The sequence below is a fragment of the Talaromyces atroroseus genome (genome assembly GCF_001907595.1).
Source record: "Talaromyces atroroseus strain IBT 11181 chromosome Unknown scaffold_2, whole genome shotgun sequence".
In the NCBI taxonomy this organism is placed as follows: domain Eukaryota; kingdom Fungi; phylum Ascomycota; class Eurotiomycetes; order Eurotiales; family Trichocomaceae; genus Talaromyces; species Talaromyces atroroseus.
Genome location: NW_017971434.1, coordinates 472,825 through 489,973, shown reverse-complemented (window position 1 = coordinate 489,973; position 17,149 = coordinate 472,825). Strand labels below are relative to the sequence as shown.

Sequence of the window (17,149 nt, the reverse complement as noted above, 5' to 3'; positions counted from 1 at the left end):
CCGACCATAGATACCGTGTCGATAGGCAATAATATAGATATATTTTCAATCGAAATACAGTGATATAACCATGTCAAGGCTTAGATATATATCATATACTTTTCATGGCAGGTACATGAAGACAAATAAGATGCCACAACGCAATAATTTCATAAGTTGATGCTGGGAAAGTGTGTCCCATGAAATCCCATGCCAACGACGCCGTTCACTTTCGCGCGGCCAATCTCAGTCATAGTTGTTGCGTCAAGAACAAGTAGATAGCTCTTTCCTGTCACTCCATCTAGGACAACGCTCAACAGTACTCCCGCGTCTTCTTCATTCGAATTTGGGTCGGCAATAAATATGGGCTCGCCGGCAGTCTGAGCATGTTCGCTCCAGAATAGGGATGCTTTCGTCTCAACATCAAACTTGACAAGGCCGTCCAAGAATGTACTTTTCCCGCTGTCAGTCACTCCGTAAACGTAACGGTGCTTGTGTTGTCGCATTCGAGGATTCATACTGGGCAGTTCGGGACATATGCCCTTCTCGTGAGAAAACTCTTTAGTGGCGCTTAGGGGAGTCTTGTTGGGGGTTGCAGGAAGCTGTGGAAGACGGAAGCGACGGAAGGCTGCACGAGCATTTTTATTAAATGGGTCGCTGAATGACTTGGCCGTCGGGGAGTCGGAGAGAAGGTTGTTAATGTAGAATCGTTTGAGAACGTCTAGGCTATCATAAGCACACAGGTCCGCCACTATATCAGTTTTGCTATGATCACGAGGCGAGGCCTCCTCGTAAGCGTTGATTGTATGAAAACTGAAGAATGCTTCAGACTCGTAGATCGCGACAACTCCGCGGCCACCAGGGTTACGATCGATGACGAACCACGTGGCTGGTTTTGTACTATCGTAGTCGGCCAGCGAGTCGACAAAGTTGTGGTTGAACAGCATCGGTATTCCTCCCTTGCGAAAGGTGGCATTCCACAAACAGAGGATGACATAGTTCTGCGTCAGAAAGAAAGAGTGAACATATGTCGCGGGGTGACTGATAGTTGCAAGTATGCTCGTGTTTCCCGTCAATGGCGAGACCATGAATACACGGAATGTTCCCATACGGCCTAAGTCTAAGTTGTAGTTATACACCTCCCCGGAAACTGGATCTGTTTTGGCATGTGCAGCACTTAAGGGGCCCTTGAGGGAAGGATGCAAAACCGTCTGAAGCGCAATACCGATTGGTTCCAATGTCTCAGGGTCAAGCATTTGGATGGTCGAATTATCGGACTTATTACACAATGTCTGCACACCATTTTCATGCAGTGGCTGCTCATGCTTGGTGCCCGTAGGTGAAAGCCCGGGATAGTTGGCCGACAGTGTTACGCAGACGTCGACCCCGTCGGGGGTTATTTTGGGTGTCGGATGGAAGAAGGACTGTACCTTCTGGAACACAGACATGCAAGGATCATATTTAGCCCCGAATGTTATTTCACCTCGATAACCTGTTTTCTTGATACGCTTTACTAGGCCGTCGCAAGTTAAGCGCGAGTTATGTGTCACTCGCACATCGGGATGTTCTGCAGTTGGCGCGTGGATTTGAAACCGATGCACCTGTGAGAAATAGTCGAACCAGTGACTGACTTTGTATACGCCATTGTTGTCTGTTTCGATCTCGCGTGGGCCCAGGCCGTTGCGAAATAGAACGCCCGCGCAATATGTAGGAATGGTGCCTACAATTTCCAATTCGGTGGGCTCGAGTTCTTGATACCGGACATCAAACTACGTCACCAGTTACTCCTCGAAGTACAATACTAAGGTCATAACAACTCACCCCTTGAGTATTTGGCCAGTCATTGAAATGGGAGATTTTTGCCTTTCCGTTTGTAGTTTGTTGGGCCGGCGACATGGTGAAGAAAGACTTGCGTTGCTTTTGTGGCCTGTAAAGACAAGTAATAAGTCTGAGAACTTTATTCAGAGATAAAAACGCTGGGAAAAAAACGATGGAAGTACTTATTGAAAGCATGTTGTGGCTAATAGGGGAGGGGGGTGCAGCGCAATGACATAAAGAATGCCGCGGCTGACTTGATTCGCCGCTCAGGCTCGCTCTAGGTTGATTCGCATCATACGGCGGTCAGCAATCAACTATAAACGCCCTAAATAGTGGCATGATTCATGACTTATTCACGCCCCTAGTGTGTGGGTAAATATCTCGACTCCCAGTTGCAATCCCAGATATACGTCTCGATTCTGGGTAGTCTTTTAATAAGTCCCCCCAACGAGCAGAGTGATCAACATCCCAAGCCATGGAACCTGACATGGGCTCAATGTACAGTCCGAGCTACGCAGGTACACATTAAAAGCCAGCATCTCATCGCAGTGCTAGGTAGGGCAGTAGTAGCTGCGAGTGACGCCGGAATATTTTCTTGTGAGACGTTAGGCACCAAAGGCACTAATAAATTAGACTGCACCCATTGTCCTTGGCCTGTACGGCGCGTGGCTGTTCTTTGCCCTGATTAAGTGTGCGATTGTCAACTACCTTCTTGAAGATAACGCGCGCCTCGCATGGACTTCAAGCCTCTTTCACGTGTTTAATCTAGCTCTTTTCTGTGTACTTTATGTTACACTCGTACGGTCAGCCTAAGTTAGGCCGGCTACCGCACCTGACACTGCAGCTCCTATAGTCATATTGGACCGGCCAGGCGGGCACCACTTATTTGCAGAATTTCTTTGACCGCAAAGGCGTTCGGACAGCCCAGTCGACCCAAGAATTCCAGGACTTCGCCTTTGGAGAGACAAGCGGTGGTCACTGTTCGATCATACTGGGAAGAAAATTTATGGAAAGGCAAGGTGGGGAGTTCTCGCTGTGCAAGAGAAATAAATGGTGGTCTTGTGCATGCCAATAATTCCTGCCACAGAAGTGAATCATATATCTGGAATGAAGTCCGAGCCGGAAAACAAAACTCTAGGGAATGTCTAAGGGGGGTCTGAAGTCACTACTACTTTCTTGGAATTGCGTCTTTCCCTAGTAATGCAATAGAGATAGTCATGGGACAGGTTAGTAGGTCTAGGAAGAAGTACGTGACATGATTATGGTAGTTTATAGCTTCGTGAATTCTGAGATAGTCCTCGAAGTGTTGGAGAGAGACTGGTTTCATAGAGTAAGAGAAGTATGGAATACTGAATCAGTAAAGCAAAATTTTAGACAATCAGCTACAATCTAATTATCAGCATTTATTACTAGCCTGCATAATTGTTCGACCAAGCCCCGAGATTCGGATGTTGCTCATGCTACCGAAGATGTAGTTTCTACTGAAGATCACGGAAAATACAGAGGCACGAATTCCAACCACCGCCAAACTTTCAACACCGTAGTACTGAGGGTTTTCGACAGATTGATATCGTCTGCGGCCACCATCATTTGCTTCGCGAGTTTAGACCCCAGCGTCGCAGCTACCGAGTCAGCACCGGCACTGATGTTAGTCACTTAGCTCAGCTGGTTTTGCTAGCCCTTTCTCACATCTTCCGAGGCAACACCAGCAGCGAACGTGATGTCACATTCTTTGTTGCTGCAATTTAGGATATGACAGGAACATGCAAGAGGTACAGTCGCAATAAGCCTTTGACTGACTGTTGAATTCAGCGTTGTCCAGTTTAACTCACTAGGCTATGCCGCATCGCCTAGTAGCGCGCGACATGGGGGTGATTGCATATCCTTGGTAAGGAAAACAGAACAGTATTAAACCGCAACGCAGTGGATGTGTGATACAATAATAGTACCTAGACTGGCCTAAATGGCTAAAAAGCCTTCCTACTGGTTATGAGACTTTATCCGTATGTTTTGTGCAGTCTTCGGACTGGAAGATAGCTAGGTATGAGTTGACAAATGTGTTTTCTGCCGGAAGCGACACTGGGTACGTACTCTTTGGCCTGTATATTTTTCGAGCTCGCTCGTAACCCAACAGTGGTGACAAAGCTCCGTAACATCATCTCGGAGAAAATAGGGAGAACTCACCACCCAACGTGCCAAGAGGTCAAAGGTATGGAGTAATTCAAGTTCATCATCAATGAGACACAGCCTCTGTACGCTACAATGCCGTTTGCTACCAGACAAGCTGTTCTGGATACTGTACTTCCTCGTGGCGGAGGATCCGACGGCCTTGATACTGTCAGGGATCGTGCTGGTACATCCGTCATATACTTTGCTCTTGTCATGTACCATCGTCAAGGTCTTTCTTTTTCTGGCAGATCGGAGTCGTTCCTTGATCCCCTAGTGTGGGCTCCAGAACGCTAGGGCAATTGGAATCCGAAGAACTAGCAATTGATCCCATTTAGTGGTGGCCCGCAGATCTGGATCGGACAGATTTTCGCTGTTAATGGAAATGGGCTATACGCTTGTTCGACGCCCTACAAACTTTTGACCGCATCGTCGACTACACAGGTATAGGACCGCGTGTAATCAAGTGCGATATTCTTGGGACGCCCTCCACCAAGTCAGAAGCCCAGGGAAACAGTAGATAAGAGATAATATGCGGTCATATTTTTTATAATAACTGCTGGAAGATAAAAGTCCTTTTCCGAGAACTCATAGGGATTAGTGAGGTCAATGCCAGCATGCAGCCAGACTGATACAAGTAGCCCTTCGAGTGCAGTGTGCCGTAGTCGCCCATAGTATGTAAACAGTTCTTGTGTTGGGTTGATTACTCAGGTTAATATACAATCGTTCCTGCTTCCTTTTCATTTCCTATTTTGCCATATCTACCTAGATAAGTAACGCAAACTGGCGCAGGAACATGCACCTAGTTATACTGTAAGCTTACCTGAAGGAAACTCTCCAGTACGACGTATATTGTTCACAAATCTGACATTTCCAGGATTTTTTTACCTATATTGTCAATTAGAAGGTTTGATATCCAAGGTTAGATGCTGGAAGACCGGATTAAGCAAGATTCACATATATCTATGCACAAATGGCCACCTAGGTACAAAGCAAATACATCAAGAAAAAAGAAAAAGCAAAATCCCCACACTCTCATCCATTTTACTCGGCTAGGCAAACGCAAGGATATCGTTGAACTCACGCCAGCCACCTGATTCAACATTCTCAGAGATCAGCATGCTTCGTGCGTAGTAGAACTAACGGCCGTAGAGATTTCATTTCAGGCCACTTACTTAGTCCGAGACAATGTCGGCCACATTAGCAATGTGCATACCCCGTATGAATACTCAGCCAGGATTGGTTCGCAAAAGTCTCCCGTTACTAAATAAAAAATAATACGGCCGTATGAATTGATTACGCACAACATGCATGCCTACATTAGATCCGAAGTTGATGTGCTCTGGATCGGAGTCACATTGAAGCTGCGGCAACTCGCGGCGAGATTTACAATTAGTATCGAGAAGGTGTCGCCGAGGACTGGGCTTTTCAAGAACCAACAAGGTGGCTATTTTTGCTCGAAAGGTTGCTTAGAGCAACAGATAGTAGCTATAATTGTTAACGAACGAAATTGAATCAGTGCAAATGATTTCCAAATCCCCTAAATAGCCGCACCAGCTGTAACCTATAATGCTTTCCTAGATAGCCATCCACTGGATTTTGATTGAATGAATTGTTGAGATAGTGGATCAGGTTAAGCATTATTGCAATCTGGTGAAGATAATTGGGTAACCAATTCCAGAGTTATGGATGAACACGAATCAATCCTTCACCGCTATGAGTAATCATAGTACCTAGGTACTTGGGATATAAGAAGAATTGAGGCGACCATCGGCAGGACTTCCGATTTACAACGCCAGCGAGTCTCCCTTCAATACATATACCACTACGCACCTAGGCCTAAATGTACCTAGGTATGTTATAGGTCCCCGATAACATCCGCTCAATAGTCGCGTAGGTAGTCTTCTCTTACGTTAAGACTAGCCTACCGGCCAAGTCATACAGTAAACATTGATATATCGATTTCACCACGAAATTGCGTCTCGTTCATACCTCAATGGCGGTCACCGGATTGAGTTGGAGATGGCTGGTGACGTTGTTGCTTGGCCTAGTATTTACATCGGTCAACATCGCGAATCGTTTCCACAACACTCAAACTCACATATTTCATGGGCATGAATACAACACAGAGGGACATCCCAACATCTTGGCCCTTCGCAAGAAGCTTTCAGGAACCTGGCGCCTTGAATCATATGAACTCAAAATCTACGGGCCTATGACTATCACACGATATCCGTTGGGCCCAGAGGCAACAGGTTTACTCACGTATAGTCCTGATGGATACATGTCGGCACATCTAATGCGGCCCGGGCCTGAGATGTTCGATAAAGTGGCATATCAGTTCGGATCCGACAAAGAAATGGCCAACGCGGCGAAACATAATCTTGCATACGCTGGTACTTACGATGTGGGATTTACGAGGGATTTGGTGCCATATATCAACCACACAGTGGAAACTTCCCTTTTCCCCAACTGGCTGGGTACCAACCAAACTCGTCTTTTGGATATGGATGGTGATCACTTGACACTGCTGCCAGGCGAGCTGTATACGTGGATGGTAAGTTTTACTATTGCCCTTTTTTTATTGTCGATTGATGGAACTCACTAGAGACAGGGAATGCAAGTTCAGGCAATATTGAGGTGGAAAAAGGCAGCACCGAGAGTCCAATAGTACTTCTTCGCAGAACTGCACTTGGGTACGTTCAACTTTTATCACGACCGATAGAAACTACTTCGTATACATGTGCTAAATCTTATCCAGACGGTTCTGGAATAGCAGTGCTTCCAATCGCGTGGCATGTAACCATAGCAAACTTGACTGGCATGTCTGCTGTTACTCGCCCGGTCGCGTACGCTACTAGAACAGGAAAAAGCTTCCGGTTCAGTGACGAGGGAACGGAATGTTTCGTTCCTCTCAGTTTTGTTATTGGAGGTGAAGGTGGACATTAGGACTTGATCGGAAACGTTACTTTCCGCTTAGAAAGCGGCATTAATAATCCGTGATAGTTATCAAACAGGAATTCTCGAGTATCATACCACTAAAATGAGGCCCCTTGGTGGGGTTTCTGGCATAAATGTTCTATTTCGTCGTCAGGTATTTATTGCATCTGTTCCTGCAACTTGTTTTCGTTCAAATCCCCAACGCTCAATCTACCCGCGAGGTATTCCAGATAATCTCTCTTGTTCTATTAGGTGGACAAGCCACAACATACACAAGCATTATAGCTATATTAGTTGCCGAAAATATCCACACCATGCATTTAGCAGCACACACTTGGATGCGTCCAGAGTCTCTCGAGACATCGTTAAAACGTCTGAGCAGCCTCGGATACTCCGGCGTTGAAATCGAAGGGAAGTCTGTTAGCAAAGTACAACATCGAATGCTGGGGCGCCGTCACGATCATGCAGGGGACTCGTGATCTCACAACGAGTGACCCGAAGCAACGCCAGGAAACCGTACAATACATGAAGGACGTGGTTACCATATCGGGTGGCAATGGGTTGTTGAAGGACTGCGCGAAGTCGCCCAATTCGCCCAGACAAAGAATATCCGACTTGGCTTGGAGCCCCTCAACAGATTTGAGACGTATTTCTTAAATCTAACAGACCAAGCACTGGCCCTTGCAGACGAGGTCGGCTATGACTGTGGAGTGGCCTTTGACCCTTTTCATTTGGCTCTGGAGGAAAAAGATATGCTTGCTGCCATGCGGAAATGTGATTCGCGCATCGTCGATTTTCATGCTGCAGACCACAATCGTCTAGCAGCTGGAGATGGGGCTTTCAACTGGGCTGAAATGAGGGCTACACTCAAACAGACTGGATATAACAAGGCTCTCTCGGTATAGTTCATGCCGCAATTATTCACTGAACCAAACGGTGACCGACATGAAAGATGTAGATGTGACCCCAGATCGCCTGCAGTTCATTATTGACCATGACTCGGCGTTGCTTTCCGACGAATACTACACATATCTAATGAAACGATCTATGGAAACTCTTCGGCCCTTTACTGAATAGGTATACGATTTAGATTTCTTGAAGATATAAATTATTCGATAGCTCGTTATGAGCAAAGAGACTAGCCCTTTCCCTGATCCTGGATAGATAGTGGATAAATTGAATGAATGAGATCCGCTAATCTTAGGCTTTTATAATTGCATGGCTAATTACACAGTTTACTTAACTCAGCTGGCCCATCCAACTATTTGAATCAATCCTCAACATACGTGCATAGCTTGAATTATCGGATCGGGATGGTGAAAATTTCCCATGCAGTGTAATCTCCCTCAACCATATCAATGTGACCAATGCGATCAAAAGGGTATTCCCTATAGAAGGGGCGCTAGAAGTATTGGTGCAACCTGCTTCATTTCTTCCGCTTTATCAATATGGTACGGCCCATATTGGTACATATCCATAAAACTTTCAGGTTTCACGATATTGGAATCGAGATATTCCAACCGGTCATCATTGAACTTGGCGAATGTGACGTAAATCTCGTTGCAGTTTTGGAACACTAGAATGCACCTGATATTGTTATATGTGGTTTCCTAAGTATTTGTTTGGTCAACTCCATACAATCCGCCCCCATAGCGTTTGCCTGTTTGTCATTCTAACACTACGGCGCTATCTCTACAAGATATTTATTTTCCCGTCATAAAATACATATAGCCCAAAACAGTGCGACTAAGATCACCTAACTTCATCTTGTTCTGTGTATGGCTGCCTGGGAGGCATCCGCTGATTTTCGTACCGACTCAATCCACCTGAATCTCTATGCATCCGCAAATCAAAAATGGGGATCCCAAATTCCTTCCAGCGCGAGAAGCTTGAATCCCTATGGAGCTATGTTGTCAGCAACAAGATGAAACAGGAGCTGTTAAAGGACAACGTTGTCCCTCAACAGCTTTTAGATGACAAGGCCATACTTCTGGTCCCTCACGTATTCGAGGACGTTCACGATTTCAATTGGCGTTGCTCTGTTGAGTCTCTAACTCCCAATATGGCTCTCCCCCCAGTTTTGTTCTCCCCTTTCAAGAGCCTCGGAGATCATCCTATCGACTTAGACGCTATGGACCCTATATCAAGACAAGCTGCTACGACATTCGTCGAATATGGCTCGCCTGACCTCTCCGGTTATGCGAATACATCGCCATACAGTTGTCCCGGGTATTTTTCTCATCGCATTCAGAACTGGGCTGAAGGCGCACAAATTCGACGACAAATACCCCCGGGAGACCTAAATCTTACTGAGTTCCGTGGTATAACCCCAGTTCAGTAAGTGTTATTCAAAATGAGTGTCAATGGCGTTGAAGATTCTAACTTGAAACAGTAAGTATCAAGGTCTGTTGGCAGACTCTGGATTTTATGACCTCTGGCGCGATGGCTGGGACACAATGATCTATGAGTACGACAAGGAGCACTTTGATGCCATCTTGCTTCATGTAATACTGTTGACTTCTCAGGGTAACAAGGATTACAATGGGTCAATGCTACGAGGTGAACTGGCAGTAATTCTCACTGCCATGAGAAACCGGGCTATTCAGACCGTGAAACACGAGGAGGAGCAGCGACAGGAGGAAGAGGAGCCCGAGGAGGCGAGCAAAGAATCCGAGCTCATTTTCAGTTCGGAAGCCAGATTCCCGGTATGTGTTCATAAAATTCCACAATTTCCTGTGAACTAATGCGGTCTGCCTCAACCAGGTTTTAATGATCTCTTGTGTCGCTCCTCAACATGCCAGAATTTACTATGCTTGTATGAATAATGAGGAACTAGTTATTCGACAATCCAGACTTTACAGTTTTGAAAAGAAAGAACCTGCGGTTTGGGACCTAGGTCTTCGCAAGTATTCTGCTGAGTCACCCACTGGATCAACTCGGTTTGGTCAATGAATTGCAACCAGGCTTTATCTAACGCTATCTACGAATGAATGTACTTAATGTACCGATGGTATTTCGGCCGCTACTAGGACAGTCACCAACAAATAAACCTGGATTGCAGAAAGGAGATGAGAAGGAACACCCAAGCTTCAGATCCATGAGATGATAATAGCTTCAAAGATATTCCCACGAAGATAGTTGCTGATGCCCACGATCAGCATACAGCTCGGATATCTTATAGCCAGCGGGGGGGAAGACCATAATAGACGCTTGCTAAATCTGAATTGGCGAAACGAAAGATGATGGTGCGATGAGTCAAATGTATATCGGATATTTTTGCTTTGGTTCGTGGGCTTATGCTATAAGTATTTAGGTACCGTGTGTCTCTCGACCTAAATGAAAAGATAAAATATCAGGTAGAATACTATCGTAGGCTGTATTTCTCCTAAAAATTCTCTTCGAACGCGTTGATGACCTGTTTATACTGTCTTTTTTTTGGTTGTATCTAGCTATTCGCTAGAATCGACAATAAAAGAAACTCGCTTTTAGGTTCTCTTTTTCTCGGCTTATGCAGGAGACCGTAGAGATCTGATTTAGGGACAGAGCTGTGCCAGCAGGATAGTTGTATGTCCAACGTTGCGGATACGAGCGAAATGATGTGTGGATCCCGCGCGGTTGAGGCTGAGGCGGGAAATCCTTGCGGCCTTCCGCTGTCCACTTCCCAACATTGCTCTTTCGAATTTATTCTTCGCCTCATCTGGGTTGACTGCTACGCACTGGCTCCATCAAATCCAATCATCAAGGTGATTGCCTTAGCCTAGTGCCCAACATAATAGCTACAAAATGCCCGCTGGATCCTCGCCAGTTTCCACCGGCAAGCGGAAACGTGCAGGAATTGCGTGTGACTTCTGCCGCCAGAGAAAGGTATTGTTCTCGTCTTTTTCCACCAAGATTGGGTAGTGAGGTACTAATCTCTTACTCGTTATTGGTAGTTGGGATGCGATAATGTAAAACCAGCGTGCGAGAACTGTAGATTCCACGGCAAAACCTGTACTTATTCGGAACGCGTGAAGAAGGTTAGGTGAGTACCCGTCTCAGACAAGACACAATTTTCGAGCTATTTGCGTCGGTGAAAGTTATTAATATATCTACCTTGCCTTTCTAGGCCGACCAATGTGCAAATCCGGCAGTTGGAAGAAGAGAATGAGGAGCTTAAGATATCCCTATCAAAGCTCAGTTCGCAAGTGAAACCCACTGCGGACCAAATGCAAAATGCTCGGAATTATCAGGAGGAAACCATGACTGATGATGGCATCGAGGGTGTACAGCATCTGCCCGATACTCCGGTATCTGCCTCGGCAAATCAACAGCCGCCCTATTTGTCGACTGGTGACCGTGAAGTCCATTTTCACGGCCCTTCTAGTGCTATGTTTGACGAGTCATACCATCAGATCACCAATAGTTCAAACCCGGGGGCAACTGCTGACCGTTCAAAGAGTTTCCAACTGCTTGGTGCCTGTATCAAACAGCGTACGCTACATTTTACCACCCTCTTGTAAATGTCCTTTGTCACTAAAGTCAGTCTACTAGGTCAAATGGAGCCCATCGATCTAGCTGCGAACCGACTCGATTTTGACGGCGTAGACCCCGATTTAGGAATGCATCTTTTATCGGTCTTCTGGAATAGACAGCATGCTATGGGATCACTAGTTTATCGGCCGGCATTCATGCGTGACATGGCTTGTAATGGACCTTATTTCTCAAAGATACTACTGAACGCTATATATTTTGCCGCTGCTAAAAATTCGACTCGAGCTGAATTTCGTTGTGCAAGGATCGCCGTTACCAACGATGATGACAATCTTGAGCTTCCCGCCGTAGTATCCCCTTTTAGACGCAGAGCTGAAGAATTGTTGGCATCACCGGTTCGTGCTGGGGTGCCAGTTCCAGTATCGATGAAAAGTGAAATCACGACAATCCAAGCCCTGTTGGTCATGTCAGATGCCCTCTTTACGTGGTGCGATGAACGCAGCCTTTCCTGGCTCTATTCTGGGCTTGCCATCAACATGATTGTCGATCTCGGTATTCACACGGATAGACAGACTTCCGCTATGAAAAAGGATTTCCCCCCGGAGCATTTAGAGGTTCGCCGCAGGTTATTTTGGGCTGCATTTGGTACGTATAATCTATGTATTTAATCCATAGTATCATTGGTTAACGCATATTTTTAGTCCAAGATAAGGTCCAGGCACTTTACCAAGGCCGCCCTGCTCGTTTGCGCTGGTCCGATGTCAATGTACCCATTTCTTTCTTGGATGATTATGAAGAACTGGAACAATTTAGTGCGCTCTCCTACTCAGCAGTTGATGTCCCGACAGGTTTCTCCACGCGAAGCGTCTCTATATTCGAGCAACTATGCAAATTGTCGATTATAATGGATAAGATACTCTCCAGTATATACGGAGAGAATTTCGGGGAGAAAAATGTTACTACTCTTCTCAGTATAGCACAGTCTCTCCATAGTGAGCTCGAGCATTGGCGCAAGGGGCTCCCAGAACATCTCGACATGAACATGAGCAATTCCAAGGTGTCGTCTTCTTTGACACCTCATGCTCTATCTTTAATGTATGCTTACCCATCAAAGCACCCCTTAATGAATGCTCTGGGACTTACGCTAAAGATATATCAATCATGTTACAGGTCCATGTTTCATTCCCTTGTGATATTATTACACCGTCCATTTGTATCTGACGGACATATACGCGGTACCTCGGCGTCTGTAATTCGCGATGCTTTCACCACATGCGCCGCTGCTGCTTCGGCAATTGACGGCATACTGCGTGTCTTTTTGCAACAGTTTTGCATCACCACGGTGCCTTATTTCATGTCTTATGCAACCTACGTGAGCGGGACTATCCATGTCCGAATTGCCGCGCAGAATGGACAAGGCTCCGAGGCACATCAGAGTCTTCAAAATTGTCTAAATGTTTTATCTGAACAACAAGGCGTGTGTCGTGCACCCCGCAGGGCAAGACAGATTCTTCTTCGCTTGGCTCGACGATTAAACGTTAGCATAAGTGAGAAGGTCGGTGTTGCTTCTACTGCCGGAGGAGCCAAGCAAAATGAAACCGAAAACAATGGAAGCGACGTATCTACTATAACAACAGGTCCAGGGGCGGGTATTAACACGCCGATCAGCGCTACGCAGGACCTTGACCATATAATTGCTACTTCTCAAAGCGATTTCGATCTTATGATGTCTGAACTGGATATTGATGCCATTATCCAAAGCTTCGATTTTGAGCAGACAATCAATGCCGAACAGGTGGATCAGCTTGCAGCTGGTTCTGTATCCAAGGCGGACAGTAATATTAATTTAAACATTCAAGATAATCTGCCATCAGCCGGCGAGGCTAACACTGACAATTACTGGTCATATCAGGACCCATTGTTTGGTTATGACTCTTTTCTTATGGATGACACCTTGATTTTCTAGAAGCCGGACGCTGGGTAGTCCATTATGCGGAAATGAATAATTTATTCGTTCAAAAGCCTTTTACCATTTATCGAATGAAAGCCATATAAAAAGACGAATAAAAGCAGATACGAACGGCTGGCTATTTATATGTACAAATTATCCTACACACATAACCGGCAGTGTTTCGAGTGACCCATTCTCCAGGCATTCTACGTTCAAAGCAATTGAAAACGATGTTTGGATATGTGGGATCTATCAAAGAACCGACGACTTCAAACTCACGCTTGTAAAGCAAATTTGGCGTACACTTCTTTTTCAACCATATTGATCACCTTGCGGATCTGTTCATCGGCATTCGGCATAACTTGAGTCCCAAAAATGGCACAAACACCGGCCGCGCGGTCGACGAACTTAAGATACAAGTTAGTATCATGGAATAGTCATATCCACATGGCGTCATAACTTCAAGGCTTACCCAAAAAATGTTTGGCATCCCACTCCAGAAGAAGTATCCCTTCCTCCTCCATTTCAAGGATCCGGAATCGATATCTTCCATGCTGAGCATGCCTCCCAGCCCAAAGTCATACCTGACTTGCGGAAATGTGCCTACATACGGTGGCACACCTACTTCCTCTCCCTTGGCAATGTGATCGAAGTTACTTTGCAAGGATCTCTGTGCAGCCGGTGTGAGTTGAGGTTGGAACATCTTGGCAGTTGTTTCCTTTTTCAGGAGCTTCTCATCATCGGCGAGTAGGCTGCACAAGACCTTCATGTATGAATTCATCGATGTGTATAGTCCCACGCCCCCAAGCTCCTCCTGCACAGCGCCCAGTATATCTGGATGTGTATCGAGAATTACTTTTCCCTTACCGTCTTCGACGTTTGGATCTCGGCGTGTCACTGAAACCATTCGGGATCTCAAACTTTCATTCTTCCTTGGAAAATATGTCATATCGTCGATTCCAAGAGGTGCGGCAATATTCTGCTTAGTGTACTCTTCAAGGCTCATTCCCGTTAAATGCGAAACCAGATACCCAGCCCATTCAAAACCTGTACCGTACTTCCACGCTGTACCTGGTTGGGCGACAAGTGGGCAGGAGAAGCTTTCAACTGTGGTTGTCCATGCACGGATCGGATCTAGGCCTTGAGACTCATTGTATCTCATAAGGAGAGGTGTCAAGAAGTCATAAGTAACACCACCAGAATGTGAAATCAATTGTCTGTCGTATTTTCACACCCATTAGGTTTATATATGCTGCAACTATCGTTTTGACCTACCTTAAAGTGATCTTCGCCGATCGTTCTTCCATAATCGGCTTTCCGTGATCATCCATTCCTGTCAGCACTTTGAGACATGCAAGTTCAGGAAGGATTTTGGCGACATCTTCGTCCAGATCCACGAGACCCCTTTCAGAAATTTGAAGCGCAGCAATTCCAGTAATCAGCTTAGACGCGCTGTATAGTCCCATTATGTCGTCGATTTGCAAGGGTTCTGATTTCGAGCCTTTTTCGAAAGACCGTAGTCCCAAGGATTTGGAATAGACCACCCCCTTGTCTTTGGTCGCCGCAAGAACAACTGCACCAGGGATAATACCGTTTTCATATGCATTCTGAAGAATGCTGTCGATAGCGGAAGTTGCCATGATGTATGTATTTGGATATCTTATATGTAGTAATGACAAGAAGCTAGTAGCAAATGACCTCTGAGAAGACACATATGTAATTCTTTGATGGAATAAATATGATTGTTTTTAAAATATCAATACTCCGCTACCGACATTTTGCGAGGTTTATATACACATTTTGATACAGTATACTTATTTGAGTGTTCGGAATGTGATCTTCCGTAATTTCATTGAATCAATTCTGATCAATGCGAGTGACGGAAAGAATAATTCCGCTGACTAAGCGGAAGACTGCCAACCCGTGATTAACACTAGCCCTAACCCTAAGAATCACTAGATTTTTAACTTGGTATATTATCATACTAGTCTGATGTTTTCTGTATTTGCTTGAGCCCGTGAGATGATTTGGATAGTATATTTGAAGTGTCTGCTTTACCTATGTGATCTCAAAATCATTGGATCCAAGAATGGTTGCAAGCCAAAATACTCCAAGCTCCGATGGAAAGTAATCTATATATCCGAACTAGGTGCTAGAGCTAGTACTTCAAAGTGAGTTTGAGCTTATCCTCGTTGACTATTTCTTGCTGTTTGGCCTCCAATTGGGGCATGTCCCAGGTGACATTGATATACCTCCCCCCAACCCAGGCTCTCTTCTCGGATGTGAGAAACACGAGTGTATTTGCACAGAGCTCGGGGGTATCAACAAACACTAGAGAATGTAGGTTAGTACAAAAGACTAATTACAGGGCTAGCTAGATAATAAAAGAAAACACAAACCTTCTTTATAGAGGGGATCCTGGTCTGCACCGACGGCGACAGTCATATCCGTAACACAGTTACCAGGATGAACTGCGAAAGAAATGACCCCTTTTTCCGAATATTCCTTATTGATGAACTCGGAAAGCCTGAAAAGTGCCGTCTTTGAAATCTGATATGCACTGATTGTAGGTGAAGTCAGGATGGCCCCAACACTCGAGATATTGACAACATATGCATCACCGGTTTTGATCATTAATGGTAAAAGCGCGTGAGTGACGAGATATGGACCTCGCACATTCACATCGAAGACATTCGACCAGGCTTTGGGGTCATAGTCACCAAGGAGACTAAAGTCACCGAATGTTCCAGCATTGTTGACGATGACATCGCATCTGCCGAACTCTTTCTCCAAGGCCGCCGCTGCTGCCTCCACACTCTCAACACTAGAGACATCAAGCGTGATGAAAAGGTACTTTGGGGGGTTCCGATTAGCGGACAGAGCAGCCGTCTCAATTTCCGCTGCTAGTTCTGAAGTACCAGAGCGTGCTGCTGCAGCGATGAAAGAAGCACCAGCTCGTGCATATGCAAGAACTATAGCACGGCCAATGCCTCGTGATCCACCTGTGACAAGCACAGCCTTCCCAGAGAGGTCAGTCTTTGCAGGGTCGATTTCCGGATAGGTGTCACTGTGGACAGTGGGTGTAACATCATAGTCTCCTGCATTCCATTACAATAGTAAGCTTTACTTATCCATCTCCCGCATACCAGATACTACTTACCAGGGCCTTCAAGGGGGTTCGGGGTTCCTTTTGGTGGTGGCATTGTGGGCGATTGAAAATCTACCTAGATACAGAAGAAGAGTGTCTTGAAACTTTGGAACACGCGAAGATTTTTCGTTGTGGACAGTGAATCCAAAGATTACTAGGACATTTATATCATTGTGGCGACTTTCTTGCTTAGAAAGCAAACATTTCGTTTGTTCAACCAGGGAATGTTCGGATACATTATGTTATCGCCGGTAGCTCCGTGATCCAGCTGTGAGGTTCTGCCTACACGTCGTGAGTGGAGACTGAGAGTTATGCTAAAAACATAAACAAGGCAGCAGCATCGATTAGCGAGATGGTTCAAATTAAAAGTCCTTCTGCCAAATAAAAGTTCGAGGTCCGGAAGATCGATAGACGTCGGCGTAGCTTCAAGGAGAGAAAGGTCTGCTTGCGATCGAATCAAACCTGTGATATTTTGAATGCTGGGTAGGTAGAAGGGTCCGGTGTATCTGTCTGTGATCACTATGGCCCCGTTGACTACCGTACATTCTTGTGCCAACTGATTTAATGCCGATTGATCGCCTACATTGTAGGCGTAGCCGTATTCTCCATGCGGTGGATTGCACACCTGGGCCACAGCTAATAAGGCTCAAATTTGAATTATGCTATTCACAGCCTAG

General features: G+C 45.5%; 6 protein-coding genes across 6 annotated transcripts; 3 read left to right on the top strand and 3 right to left on the bottom strand.

The window, feature by feature from the left end:
- Positions 1–149: 149 nt before the first annotated feature.
- Positions 150–1,875, bottom strand: UA08_02311 (hypothetical protein; the record flags this gene model as incomplete). Its single annotated transcript, XM_020264339.1, has 2 exons — positions 150–1,748; positions 1,801–1,875. The coding sequence occupies 2 exons, from the start codon at positions 1,873–1,875 to the stop codon at positions 150–152; spliced, it is 1,674 nt and encodes a 557-aa protein (XP_020121916.1).
- Positions 1,876–5,959: 4,084 nt separating this feature from the next.
- On the top strand, positions 5,960–6,912 carry UA08_02310 (hypothetical protein; the record flags this gene model as incomplete). Its single annotated transcript, XM_020264338.1, has 3 exons — positions 5,960–6,520; positions 6,635–6,659; positions 6,725–6,912. 3 exons carry the CDS (start codon positions 5,960–5,962, stop codon positions 6,910–6,912), a joined length of 774 nt encoding a protein of 257 aa, XP_020122409.1.
- A 1,846-nt stretch (positions 6,913–8,758) lies between these two features.
- On the top strand, positions 8,759–9,799 carry UA08_02309 (hypothetical protein; the record flags this gene model as incomplete). The annotated part of the gene is made up of 3 exons (XM_020264336.1): positions 8,759–9,240; positions 9,296–9,608; positions 9,740–9,799. 3 exons carry the CDS (start codon positions 8,759–8,761, stop codon positions 9,797–9,799), a joined length of 855 nt encoding a protein of 284 aa, XP_020122410.1.
- Positions 9,800–10,686: 887 nt separating this feature from the next.
- Positions 10,687–13,339, top strand: UA08_02308 (hypothetical protein; the record flags this gene model as incomplete). The annotated part of the gene is made up of 6 exons (XM_020264335.1): positions 10,687–10,767; positions 10,836–10,924; positions 11,009–11,373; positions 11,434–12,018; positions 12,075–12,468; positions 12,544–13,339. 6 exons carry the CDS (start codon positions 10,687–10,689, stop codon positions 13,337–13,339), a joined length of 2,310 nt encoding a protein of 769 aa, XP_020122411.1.
- A 260-nt stretch (positions 13,340–13,599) lies between these two features.
- UA08_02307 (hypothetical protein) lies at positions 13,600–14,964 on the bottom strand (the record flags this gene model as incomplete). The annotated part of the gene is made up of 3 exons (XM_020264334.1): positions 13,600–13,731; positions 13,797–14,541; positions 14,600–14,964. 3 exons carry the CDS (start codon positions 14,962–14,964, stop codon positions 13,600–13,602), a joined length of 1,242 nt encoding a protein of 413 aa, XP_020122412.1.
- Positions 14,965–15,482: 518 nt separating this feature from the next.
- UA08_02306 (hypothetical protein) lies at positions 15,483–16,527 on the bottom strand (the record flags this gene model as incomplete). The annotated part of the gene is made up of 3 exons (XM_020264333.1): positions 15,483–15,655; positions 15,724–16,422; positions 16,485–16,527. 3 exons carry the CDS (start codon positions 16,525–16,527, stop codon positions 15,483–15,485), a joined length of 915 nt encoding a protein of 304 aa, XP_020122413.1.
- Positions 16,528–17,149: the final 622 nt, after the last annotated feature.